We start from the raw sequence: 13,959 nt of genomic DNA on the forward strand, positions 1-13,959 counted from the left end.
CCTTGATACTCTGTCATGGATGCCATATAGTCATCTGAGAGGAGGGATGGGAGATGCCACAGTGAGGAACTCATCATGGCCAGCACTAGGATGCCAGCCTAGATCTTACGTTCAAGTTTCCACAGTGTGACTTGAACCCATAATCTCTTGTCTCCGAGGCAAGAGAGAGTGACCAGTGAGCCAAAGCACAAACAGCAGGCAGCAGATGATGACCAGGGATTAATATCATAACATTCAAGGATATGGGACAAGTGCAGGAAAATGTACTTACTGGTAGCTATTGCTCATGCAGACTTGATAGGCCACAGAGCCTTTTCTGCACTGTATGACTCTACTGAGAGAAGGTGATCTTACCAAAAAAATTATAAGTGCTGAATGGGTGTGAAAATGGGAGAGAAGTGTACCCATTTTTTGGGCAAGCTCCCAGATGCTTAGAGAAGAATTGAGGCAGAATGTGATTCACGCTAGTAGAGGGTGTGGACAGAATCTATTCGTATCGGGAAGCTGACTGCTAGAGGATGCCATTGTGCATGTGCCTGATTTTCCAATGCTCTATGTACTATTGTACACAATAATGCATTGGAAAGTTGTCACCCCCCAACTCCCCTGGAAATCACCTTCCTCGGCTGATCACTGCCCCCGTTCACCCCCCTGGTCAATTTCTGCCCCCATTCACATCCCCAGCTAATTGGACTCCAGTTCACCTCTCTCTGGTTCACCGCCACCCCTGTTTACCCCCTCCTCACCCCTGTCTGATCACCACCCCCATTCATCCCCTCAGCTGATTGTTATCCCTGTTCACCTATCCCCTAGCCAATCATTGCTCCCATTCACCCTCCCCTTGGTTGATTGCTGATTGCCGAGTGTGTAGCTCTCCACGTGCTGCTTCTCCTCAGGTCCTGCCACCTCTCTATAGACCCCATTCTTTGGCACTACCCAGTGTCAGACTGGCAATGTCAGAGTGCCTTGTGGGCAGCGCCAGGGTCCCAGGCTGGCATTGCCAGGGTTCCAGGCTGGCAATGCCATGCTGGGACTGCCCAAAGAGCACTGCCCGCCCCTGCCTCTGACCACACAGGGAGCCTCAATGGTCTCAGGTCCCACTGACGAGGCCATTGCTTCAGGTCACTGTTGCTGGGGATCATACTTGAACCTTGCCAGTGTAGGTCCCAAGCCGACGAGGCCACTAAGGCAAGTGAGCCTGGATGATTACGTCCTGGGCTCACTAATAATATTTAAATTTAGAATTAGATATTAAAATCAGCCTTGCATCCTTCCCAGGCAGAAGGCTACTCATGCCGACAATTCAGGGCAGGTATCATTGTGAAAGGGCAGAAACCAGGAACGAGAAGTTTCTCGCCTCTCCTGCAGTCTTACCAACTCACCTCACCGATCAATCAGCGAGACAAACTGGTAAGATTGCCCCCAGGCTTTATGGCTCATTAGAAGAAGGTAAATTGGAAGGGGCAAAGAATAATCTTTAAAAAATAAATGAGGAAAGAAATATAAATGAATTATAGTTTTCTGGTGTAAGCGTTCTGCCCTGCACAACGTGAACATTCCAACGTATACTCCTGGAGGCTTCCAGTGCCTACATTCTTTCTGCCAATGTTATTGGTTGTCCGTGTTGTACACTCATATTTTTATCAGCAGACGTACATGAGGAGCTGTGAGCAGAGGGGACGATGAGATTGCACTGGATGACCGGGCCTGTGGTCGGGCTGGGCTGGATGGAGGGAGAGAGCGAGGACTCTGGGAGCCGTCACTGTCACTGCTGTGGCTGCTGGGGGGAGTAGGTGGCAGCTGCACATCTGAAAGAAAACAGCAAGCAAAAGGAAAGGCTAGTAATGGGTTCATAGCAATTATAAAGCAAACATTACAGTCACAGGTTGGGATAGTTATGAAGAGATTTCTCAGCTGGGTATACCAGCATTCTCCTGGAGCCTGTTGTGTTTATGATAGAAAAACTTACATAAAATCTCAGTATTTCAAAAATCAAATCAATAGATACAGGACATTGCTGCACTCCTCCTTGTCCAGTGGGAGCTTGCATGTCCTTGTAAGTTCGTAAGATCATAAGTTCATAAGATACATGAGCAGAATTAGGCCATTTGGCCCATCAGGTCTGCTGTGCCATTCAATCATGGCTGATATGCTCCTCATCCCCATTTTCCTGACTTCTCCCCATAAGCCTTCACCCCATTACCAATTAAAAATCAGTCCAACTCCTGCCTGCTATTGACCTGCGTTGAAAGGTTGATTCTCAACCTGATTGGCCACATTATTAACGCACCTTCCTTTCTCATCAAGGCTTGGGGTGGGACTATAGCTTGGTGCTCCTGGGTGAGAGACACTATACCCATTGTGCCAGAGGACATGCTGTCATTGGGAGCACCCATTGGGCAATGATATCCGGGCATCTGCCGCATGGCAGCCTGGCCGAGATGGCAAATGTTACCAGGTGCTGGTAATGGCTGGAAAGACTCATGGTGTGAGGTGGCACTGTGCCACAGAACACCCAGTCTGGGACACGGCCTCACGTCCACACTTCTCCAACCCACAACCACCATCAGAGAGCAGCCGACAGAGACCCCCCAGTCACCCTGGAGTCAGCAGCTTCAGGAAGGAACTAGAAGAGGCAATCCTTCCTCAGGTTCTGCCTCTGAGGCAATGGTGAATACAATGAGTGCAGACAGGGTGTGATGGGAGGAATCCACGCCAGTCAGGAAACACAAAGTTTTAAAGCTCCAGTTTGCCAGGTGCTTGTGGTGCAAACATTCTCTCCAACACATTTGCTTTTATCCCACAAAACATGTTTTGTTTTTAACTTTCAGGATTTATAACTGCCTCACATTCCAAATTGGGTTGGCACAGAATGGAGTGCTGTGAACAGCACGATCAAAAAAAAAGAGCAAGATCCACAATCCCAATCGCTGTTCTTCTTCATTTGTGGCGGAAAAAGTGACAAAGACAGCGAGTGGTGAAAGGCTGATTCTGAACTTGCTTGTCCTGAGGTCCAAGATTTTACTCAGCACCACCTCATGTCTCCAAAGGCTGAGCTCCCCCTATCTTAGAGCAGTACAGAAGCCTGAGGCCTTCACTGACTACTTCAGACTGCAGCTGGTGGGGGCAGGAGGAGTTGCAAACATTGGAAAGACTCAGTCAAGGGTGCAAGGCATTGAGTGATGCTAACATTCAGCGTGAAGTGTAAAACTCCCAGTTACTGGTTAACCAGGGAATTGAGTAAGTGGTCATCGGAGTAATTCATTTTGGTTAAACGGATGTAGCTCTGTCCAGTGAATGAGACAGGTTTATCAACTTAATGATTGGGAGCCTCAGCAGCAGCCAATGCAAGCTGTCACCTCAAGCTTGTTTGGTCACTGGATTCCTTTTGGCTAGAATTCCAGGCCTAACCCCCAAAGCCAGGGAATCCATATCCTTGCAAGATAACAGCTGAAACTTACCAATTGCCAACTTGCCCCCTCCCCCCCACCCCCATCCCACCCTGGCCCCAGCCCAAATCTGGCCTCTGTGGTACAGTCAGTCCCGGCAAAGCCTGCAGCATTTTGTATGGCTCGTCCCGGCCACCGACGGGGGAATACCGCAACAGGGAACCCACGATGGGGGAACCCCGTGACAGGGAACATGCGACGGGGGAATCCCGCGATGAGGGAACGACTTCAGCAGGACCTGAAGATCACGCCAGTGGAAAGGGTTGGGAAATCCCATCCAACCCTTCCAGAGTTGTTTAGAAATTAAGGATCAATCTCCCAGATATAATGCGAGTAAGTCAGGAGGGGAAAGGTCATCAAGGTGTTCATTTCATTCTCTTTGAACAATTTTGTTTATTAATTATAAATGTCTCAGAGCTGAGGAGAAACAGGATGTCTAGGCTGTGCGGCCAGAGGTGGGACTTCTCGCAATAAAACCTCCAGACATGCATCAAATCAGAGTTGGCCACCTTTCAGCAAAGTTACACAGATTTGGGGGCACTCCCAATTTCCCAAATACTGTCTGGGCCTGGACCAAGGGTGGTCCAGCCTCCACACCCTAGTCCTCTTCAAAACGGATGCCGGAATTCTCCAGTCTCGCACGCCCTGCTACAGCTGACAACGAGAATGGAGAATTTGGTGCTCAGCAATGGGGCTGGATGATCCCAGCCCTTGGCAAGGTCGGAACAATCCGGCCAGAATCTTATACAGGCAGTCTTCTGATTTATGACACATTCGGTTTCTGGAAACCGTGTTGTAAGTGGGAATTGCGGAATCAATTTCCCCACAGGAACAGTTATTAAAAATGGGGGATTGGTTCTGTTAGTGACGCGAGGCAGCATTTCTACTTACACAGCGTGACCTCACTTCTCGCAGACTTTCAAAATTTGTCCTGATACATTTAGACTGCTCTCTGAAGCCTCCCAAGATGCGGCCAACTTGATTTTGTTTCAAGCCCAGGTAGCACCCCCCAGTTCAGGGAAGCTCCCTCCCACCTGGGGGCAGTACAGTGAAATTATTCACTGAAAACCACGCTCCACTCTCTGGGCTGTAGTTTAGCCAGGCAGTGCATTGCCAATGGCCTGGAGGTATGGTGGGATGTTTCACAACTTCCCCAGACTCGTTTGGGGTCAATTTAACTTAGCAAAATCTCATGTTCCACTGTGTGTGCGCAATTGCCTTAACCTATCAGATTTGTCTCTCAAAAGACTACATTTAAGCATATAAGCTGTAGGGGCGGCACGGTGGCACAGTAGTTAGCACTGCAGCCTCACAGTGCCAAGGACCTGGGTTCGATTCCTGGCTTGGGTCACTGTCTGTGCAGAATTTGCAGACTCTCTCCTTGCCTGTGGGGGTTTCGTTTGGGTGCTCCAGTTTCCTCCCACAGTCTGAAAGACTGGTTAGGTAGATTGGCCATGCTAAATTCTCCGTCAGTGTATCCAAACAAGGCATTGGAGTGTGGCAACTAGGGGATTTTCACAGTAGCTTCATTGCGGTATTAACGTAAGCCTATTTGTGGCTAATAAATAAATAAAATGTTGTAAATGTACAATGAGAATATAAAAATGGACTGATGTAGAGTCATAACGCTGCAATTGCCATCATAAATTCAAAACTAGGTGTCAATTTATAAAGATCATAAGTGCCGTTCACCATAACTCAAATGATGCAAAGTTGAGGTTGCCTGAATGTTCACCTGAAAGGGCCTGTTATGCATTGTTAGTTGCTGCTGTCTGCAGTTCATTTCCTACCTGTGTGGACACTGAGGAACTGATTGAGATCTTTGGGTTCGACTTTGACTTGAGGCACTGTACTTCGTTCTGTCGGGGCCTGTGATGAGGAAAGAAAATTATTGGTGTGGATCAGACAGTCTCTCCCTGGAGCAGTTCTGCCCCTGTTTTATCTTCTATTCTCTGACCATTTCCCTCTTCTATCTCCAGTCTGCAGCAGAACATTGCCCGAAGGTGAGGGGAACTGGAATAGGAGCCAGCCTCCTATTCTCACTTGCTGCTGTATTGATCAGGTTTGGACTCCAGGGAGAAGGTGAGGGCCCCAGCAGAATGGAGGTGAGTTCAGGAGTTCACTGTGTGGCAGAATGGTGTGTGGGCACTGCCGCCAAGTGAGTTGGTCCCTGGTAATCGGGACAATGTGTGTAGGGAAGTGTAACATTACAGCTACGTTCTGCACATTGTTGTCCAGTGGGACAGTTGGTTTTCTTGTGTGCTGACAGGGAAAGCTTAGGCTAAGGCTATAATTTTGTAGCCATCTCTAAACAAAGACTGATGTTGTGACTATATAATGTGCCTGTCCTGTCAGTGAGACTGATGTTGTGACTGTATAATGTGCCTGTCCTGTCAATGAGACTGATGTGACTGTATAATGTTCCTGTTCTTTCAGTGAGACTAATGTTGTGACTGTATAATGTGCCTGTTCTGTCAATGAGACCGATGTGACTGTATAATGTGCCTGTCCTGTCAGTGAGACTGATGTTGTGACTGTATAATGTGCCTGTCCTGTCAGTGAGACTGATGTTTTGACTGTATAATGTGCTTGTCCTGTCAGTGAAACTGATGTGACTGTATAATGTGCGTATCTGTCAGTGAGACTGATATTGTGACTTTATAATGTGTCTATCCTTACAGGGGAGACTCAAGGGAGCATAATGGGACAGGAATAATATTTAATAACATGACAGGATGTCAGATGAAACATGGGCATAATGTAATTGTGTTGAAAGGGAGAATCATAGGGTCAGATCTAAGGTGCATGTCGTAACAAGAAGGTTGCCTTCTAGAATGTGGCTGTGAGACTGAAGCTGATAATGAAACATTTGCCCGTTGCCCTTTGCACGCTTCACATACCGGTTCTTCCGTGGCGTTTGATGTTGGAGCGATGTTCATGTGTTGTCCGGAAAGAGCTGATATTTGTGTTGACGGGGAGGTGTGACAAGGCTCTGACAGTAGGTTTGGCTCCTGTTTGATCATGATTTGGGTCAGGTCCGGGCCCAGTGACCAAAGTCCACCTTCAGCTTCTGCCCAGAGAAGGAGAAAAGAAATGAGATCGCTGGGGAACAAACACTGGTGTTTCCATGACAACAGAGCCACAAATGCATGTTGAAGTTTGGAACACATTTTACCTTTACATTAGCGTTGAAGACAAAGCCTAAAGTATTGAAACCATAGCAACACACAGGCAAATGAGCCTCTCAGCCACGGACCATCAGGCAAAGGAAAATGGAAATCCTTCAAATATTCTCACCTTTCCTGTTTTTGGAATGACTGTTCTCTGAGATTACAAGAGAAATTGGTGGCTACATTGATCATTTGGAAAGGGCAGCGACTCACCGGTGTCACCATCCCACATTTACACACTCACCAATTATCACCACCCCACATTTACACACTCACCGGTGTCAGCGCCCCACGTTCACACACTCGCCAACTGTCACCCTGTCACATTTACACACTCACCGGTGTCACCGCCCCACATTTACACACTCACCATCTGTCACCCTGTCACATTTACACACTCACCGACAGTCACTCCTCCCACATTTACACACTCACTGTCACTCCTCCCACATTTACACACTCACCAACAGTCACTCCTCCCGTATTTACACACTCGCCAACTGTCACCCTGTCACATTTACACACTCACCGGTGTCACCGCCCCACATTCACACACTCGCCAACTGTCACCCTGTCACATTTACACACTCACTGACTGTCACCACCCCACACTTACACACTCACCATCTGTCACCCTGTCACATTTACACACTCACCGACAGTCACTCCTCCCGTATTTACACACTCACTGACTGTCACCCTGTCACATTTACACACCCAGTGACAGTCACTCCTCCCACATTTACACACTCACCGTCACCCTGACACATTTACACACTCACTGACTGTCACCATCCTGTATTTACACACTCACTGACTGTCATCCTGTCACATTTACACATTCACCAAGTGTCACCCTGTTACATTTACACACTCACTGACTGCCACCACCCTACATTTACACACTCATCAACGGTCACCATCCCACATTTATACACCCGCTGACTGTCACCACCCCATATTTACACATTCACCAACTGTCACCCTGTTACATTTACGCATTCACCAAATGTCTCCATCCCATATTTACACACACCCCGACCGACACCCTCCCACATTTGCACACTCACTAACTCCTCCACATTTACACACTCATTGACTGACACCCTCCCACATTTACATACTCCCCGACTCCCAATTCTTGCACTTTTTCCCACTCACCAACTGTCACCATGTCACATTTACACACACCCCGACTGACACCCTCCCACATTTACACACGCATCAACCGTCACTGCCCCACATTTACACACTCACCGAATGATGTCCTATCACATTTACACACTCGCCAACTGTCACCCTGTCACATTTACACAATCACTGACTAATGCCTTGTCACAATTACACACTCACCAACTGTCACCAGCCCACATTTACACACTCACCGACTGTCACCCTGTCACATTTACACTCTCACTGACTGTCACCCTGTCACATTTACACTCTCACTGACTGTCACCCTGTCACATTTACACACTCACTGATTGTCAGTCCTACATTCACACATTAATTGACTGACATTGTCCCACATTTACATACTCACTGATTGTCACCCTCTCACGTTTACACACTCGCCAGCTGTCAGCCTCCCACCTTTACACACTCACCAACTGCACAATTCCACATTTACACACTCACTGGCTGTCAGCCTGCCACATTTACACACTAATTGACTGTCACCCTGTCACATTTATACACTCACCAACTATCATTCCTCCCACATTTACACATTCACCAACTGTCACCCTGTCACATTTACACATTCACCAACTGACATCTTGTCACATTTACATACTTACCAACTGTCACTCTCCCTTATTTGCACCGATTGTCACCGATCCATATTTGTGCACTTACCGACTGTCACCATCCCACATTTACACACTCACTGACTGTTTCCCTCTCTGATTTGAGAGGTACAGTAATGGTGCAGTAATCCAGTTGTGGTCTAACCAGCATTTCATACAGTTTCAGTATGACCTCATTGCTCTTCTATTCTGTGCCTCAGCTAATAAAGGCAAGTATCCCATATGCCCTCTTAACCACCCTGTCTAGCAGCCCCACTACCTCCAGGGATCTGTGGATATGGACTCCAAGATCCCTCTGACCTTCTGTGCTTTCCAGGTCCTACTATTCATCATGGTATATTCCTTTGCCTTGTTGGCGCTCCCCAACTGCATTACCCCACACTTTCCCAGGTTGAATTCCATTTGGGCTGTACCCACCAACAGTCCACTGGTATTTTCTTGTAGTCTATGACTATCATCTTCATTATTTACTATCCTACCAACTTTCATGTCATCCATGAACTTCTTGATTATACCCCTACATTTAAGTCCAAATCATTAATGTACACCACAAACAGCAAGGATCCTAGCTCCAAGCCTTGTGGAACCCCACTGAAAACAGATTTCTAGTCACAGAAACATCCCTCTATCATCACTCTCTGCTTCTTATCTGTCAGCCAGTTTTGGATCCAGTGTGTCACTTTGCCTTGGATCCCATTGGCCCTAACATTCTTCAACAATCTGCCATGAGGGACCTTATCAAAAGCCTTGCTCAAGTCCACATACACCACATAACTTGCATTACCCAATCAACACTCCTGATTACCTCCTCAAAAATGTGATTGTCAAATACAATCTTCCCCTACCAAATCCACACTGACTATTTCTGATTAATCTGTTTCTATCTAAGACATACTCTGTCCCCCAGAATTCTTCATTGCTACTCCCCCACCACTGAGCTGGGCGGCACGGTAGCACAGTGGTTAGCACTGCTGCTTCACAGCTCCAAGGACCTGGGTTCAATTCCGGGCTTGGGTCACTGTCTGTGTGGAGTTTGCACATTCTCTCCATGTCTGCTTGGGTTTCCTCCAGGTGCCCCAGTTTCCTCCTACAGTCCAAAGATGTGTGGGTTAGGTTGATTGGCCATGCTAAAAATTGCCCTTACTGTCCTGAGATGTGTAGGTTAGAGGTATTAGTGGGTAAATATGTAGGGATTTGGGGTAGGACCTAGGTAGGATTGTGGTCAGTGCAGACTCGATGGGCCAAATGGCATCTTTCTGTACTGTAGGGTTTCTATGAGATTAGACAGACTGGTCTATCCCTATTTCCTGTTTTTGATAATGTGAGCAATCCTCCAGTCCTCTGGCAGCTCACCTGTGGCCAGAGAGGATTTGAATATAACTGCCAGTGCCCCTGACATCTCCTCCCTCCCTTGCCTCTCTTCAACAACCTGGGATACATCACATCCAGGCCGGTTGATTCATCCACTTCTTTGAGGCTGTTAAATGTGCTGATATCTCCTTGTGCTCTTTTCTCTCTTTGTGTTGTAAAAACCAATTAATATTTTCAAAAATGAAGGAAAACAGTAATGTATAAAGTGTAATGTGGATTCTGGAAGCCTCAGTATAACACGCTGGCCAAAATGTGTGCTAACAATCCCTGGAGGCTGGTGAATTAGCTGCCCTATTTGGCTGGTTTAGAGATTGTACTATGAGGAGCTTTCAATGACAGCAATGCGCCACCAAAAATATTTGTATTGGAAAAGCCAAAATCTACACATTCGCACATGTTTGGGCGGACAATAGATCGTGCTAGAAGGTCCCTGGACTGAAAAGTCCACTCTATATATCACACAGACACATACGATGGGCCATATGAGGAATCATACTACTTTCTGTTTCAAATACTGACTTGGCACATTGAAGGAAAAGCTGTAAAACCCTATTTTTTTTTTCAACTTTGCTCTCTGGATCTAATTTAATGTCCTTGCTGTGTCTACACAAGCCCCCTTCTGAGAACTTATGTTTTGCTACTACTGTATGGGCCTTGATCTCAGCTCTGAGCCTGAGGAAACTTTCTAAATAAATCGTTCAAGGCTCCGTGCCCAATTTCAAAGGGAAGGTATGCCCAGCAGTCACCTCGGGAACAGGACTTCACCCCCTTTAAAGCTGATCTCAGAACTGCAGCATTTAAAAGGGGCCTTATCTTCATGGGACACATGTATCAGGTGACCTTAACTCCCTTATTCATTGGCAAACCTGAGCCCAAATCACATCAAAAAGGCACTGCGAGGGTTATTAGAATCATAGCATCCCTATAGTGCAGAAGGAGGTCATTGGGCCCATCAAGCCTGCACCGACAACAATCTGCCCAAGCCCTATTCCTATAACCCCATGTATTTACCCTCCTGAACCCCCTGACAGAAAGGGGCAATTTAGCATGGCCAAACCACCTAACCTGCACATCTTTGGATTATGGAAGGAAACAGGGCCACCCTGAGAAAGGGGGGAGGGGTAAGGGGCGAGGGAAGGGGATGGGGGGATGGGGTTAGGGGGAAGGGGTAAGGGGGAGAGGGGGGAAGGGAAGGGGAGGGGAATAAGGGGAGGGGGAGAGGTAATGGGCAGGGGAGAGGAGAGAGAAAGGGGTTGGTCACAGAGAGATGGGTGTGGAGTCAGCAGCAAGTGCTGGGCTAACCATCCCTGCTAATTAAATCCCCTTCCAAGCACACCAGCAGAGAGAGCAAAAACTCTGATGAAGGGTCATCCAGTCTGGAAACGTTGGCTCTACTCTCTCTCCACAGAGGCTGTCAGACCTGCTGAGATTTTCCAGCACTTTCTATTTTTGTTTCAGATTCCAGCATCCACAGGATTTTGCTTTTATATCACATGAGCAAGAAATCCTGACAATATAGAAATTTCCGTAGAAGAATTTCCATTGAATGTATGACAAACAAAGAGATATGGAGGATCATAGCGGCTCCAACGATAGTTGGCTGCCCACATGATGGGGAATGAAGGTAATGCTGGGTGAATAATGGAGAATTTTGTTAATGATGATGGTGAATGATGATCATCGGTGAAGGATAATGATACTCAATGATGACAATTGATGGAGTAGGATGAAGAATGATAGCGATTGTTGAGAATGCTTACAATGAACAATGACGATAACGATGGTGGTAATTATTTTTACTCCTGGATGCCAGGCGCCAAAATTCCCTCCCCCATACCTCTGTCTATCTTAATTTCCTCCTTTATGACACTCCTTAAAAGCTATGTCTTTGACCTCAGGAATACGGGGAGCAGATGGGAGAGTGAAACTGAAGTAAAAGGTCATTCCCAATTGTCATTGAAGGGAGGCCATGGCCTGGTGGTATTATCGCTAGACTATTATCCAGAAACTCAGCTAATGTTCTGGGGATCCGGGTTTGACTCCCGCCACAGCAGATGGTGGAATTTGAATTCAATAAAAAATATCTGGAATTAAGAATCTACTGATGACCATGAAACCATCATAGATTATTGGAAAAACTCATCTGGTTCACTAATGTTCTTACCTGGTCTGGCCTACATGTGACTCCAGAGTCACAGCAATGTGGTTGACTCTCAACATGTCCTCGGGCAACTAGGGATGGACAATAAATGTTGGCCAGCCAGCAACGCCTATGTCTCACAAATGAGTAAAAAAAAAACTTGATTTGAGGGGCTGAATGGTCTACTCTTACTCCTATTTCTTAAGCCTTTATGAAATTGAAGATTTCAGTGACTTTAATCTTCCTGGAGTGGATTGGAGGGGGCCTAGTGGATTGGAGGGGTACTGAGGGAGAGGAGTTTGTAAAATGTGTGTTGGAAGGGTCCCTAGAGCAGTACGTAACTAGCCCGACTAGGGAGGGGGCTATACTGGATTTAGTGTTGGGAAATGAGCCGGGGCAGGTGGTTGAGGTTGAGGTAGGCGAACATGTGGCTAACAGTGACCACAAGTCCGTCTACTTTAGGATAAAAAGGGAAAGGGATGAGTGCCGGCCGAACGGGAGGGTGCTGAACTGGGGGAAGGCGAGCTATAGCTGGATTAGGAGGGAGCTGAAGGACACTGATTGGGAGGGACTGTTAGCTGGCAAGTCCACGCTTGGCAAGTGGGAGGCTTTTAAGGGCAAACTGAAAATGTTGCAGGAAAGGCATGTGCCGGTTAAGCGGAAGGATGGGAAAGGTAGGATTAGAGAGCCATGGATTACAGGAGGTATCGAAGACTTGGTCAGGAAGAAGAGGGAGGCAATATGTTAGGTCAAAACAACTGGGTACAGAGAGTGCGCTGGAGGAATATAGAGAGAGTAGGAGGGAGCTAAAAAGGAGAGTTAGAAGGGCGAAGAGAGGGCATGAAATGGCTTTGGCTGATAGGATTAAGGAAAATTCAAAAGCATTTTACTCCTATATTAGGAGCAAGAGAGTGGTTAGAGGGAAAATTGGTCCTCTTAGGGACAAAGGAGGGGAGTTATGTATCGAGTCAGAGGGAATGGGGGAGATCCTGAATGAATACTTTGCGTCGGTATTCACAAAGGAGAGGGGTTCGGTGCCGTGTAGTGTCTTGGAGGGAGCTGTAGATCAGTGGCAGGAAATATCCATTACGAGGGAGGAAGTGCTAAGGCTTTTAGGTAGCGTAAAAACGGATAAAGCTCCGGGGCCTGATGGTATTTATCCCAGGCTGCTTAGGGAGGTGAAAAATGAAATTGCTGGGCCTCTGACGCAAATCTTTGTCTCTTCTTTGGACACAGGTGAGGTCCCAGAGGACTGGAGGGTAGCTAATGTTGTACCGCTGTTTAAAAAAGGTAGTAGGGATAACCCTGGTAATTATAGACCAGTGAGTTTGACATCGGTGGTAGGAAAATTATTGGAAAAAATTCTTAGGGATAGGATGTATGAGCATTTGGAGCGTTGCGATCTGATTAGGGATACGCAACATGGCTTTGTTAGAGGGAGGTCTTGCCTTACGAATCTGGTAGAATTCTTTGAGGAGGTGACAAAAACGGTTGACGATGGGAGAGCCGTTGATGTCATCTACATGGATTTCAGTAAGGCATTTGACAAAGTCCCTCATGGTAGGCTGGTAGAAAAGGTTAAGGCACATGGGATACAAGGACAGGTAGCTAGGTGGATTGAAAACTGGCTGGGCAATAGGAGACAGAGAGTAGTTGTCAAGGGGACCTTTTCTGGCTGGAGGCCAGTCACCAGTGGTGTGCCGCAGGGCTCAGTACTGGGACCTCTCCTCTTTGTAGTATATATAAACGACTTGGAAGAGAGCGTACGTGGTGTGATCAGCAAGTTTGCGGATGACACCAAGATGGCAGGATTGGCAGATACCGAGGAGGAATGTCAGGTGATACAACAGGATATAGATAGGTTGGTGCATTGGGCAGATAGGTGGCAGATGGAATTTAATCCTGACAAATGCGAGGTGATGCATTTTGGAAGGAATAATGCAGAGAGGAGCTACGTGATAAAAGGTAGACCGATTAGGAGTATAGAAATACAGAGGGACCTGGGAGTGCAGGTTCACAAA

General features: G+C 47.0%; 1 protein-coding gene across 3 annotated transcripts in view; it reads right to left on the minus strand.

Annotated features, from left to right (window-relative positions):
• creb3l1 (cAMP responsive element binding protein 3-like 1) overlaps positions 1–13,959 on the minus strand; it is a 130,184-nt gene that overhangs the window by 20,374 nt on the left and 95,851 nt on the right. For all 3 annotated transcript variants that reach the window (XM_080190498.1, XM_080190497.1, XM_080190496.1), the window contains exons 3-5: positions 6,350–6,519; positions 5,240–5,318; positions 1,657–1,808 (exon numbers count right to left, since the gene is read on the minus strand). In XM_080190498.1, coding sequence (XP_080046624.1) covers positions 1,657–1,808; positions 5,240–5,318; positions 6,350–6,519 — 401 coding nt within the window. The remainder of the gene's footprint in view (positions 1–1,656; positions 1,809–5,239; positions 5,319–6,349; positions 6,520–13,959) is intronic.

The sequence above is a fragment of the Carcharhinus amblyrhynchos genome, chromosome 6 (genome assembly GCF_965287045.1).
Source record: "Carcharhinus amblyrhynchos chromosome 6, sCarAmb.v2.hapA, whole genome shotgun sequence".
NCBI lineage: Eukaryota > Metazoa > Chordata > Chondrichthyes > Carcharhiniformes > Carcharhinidae > Carcharhinus > Carcharhinus amblyrhynchos.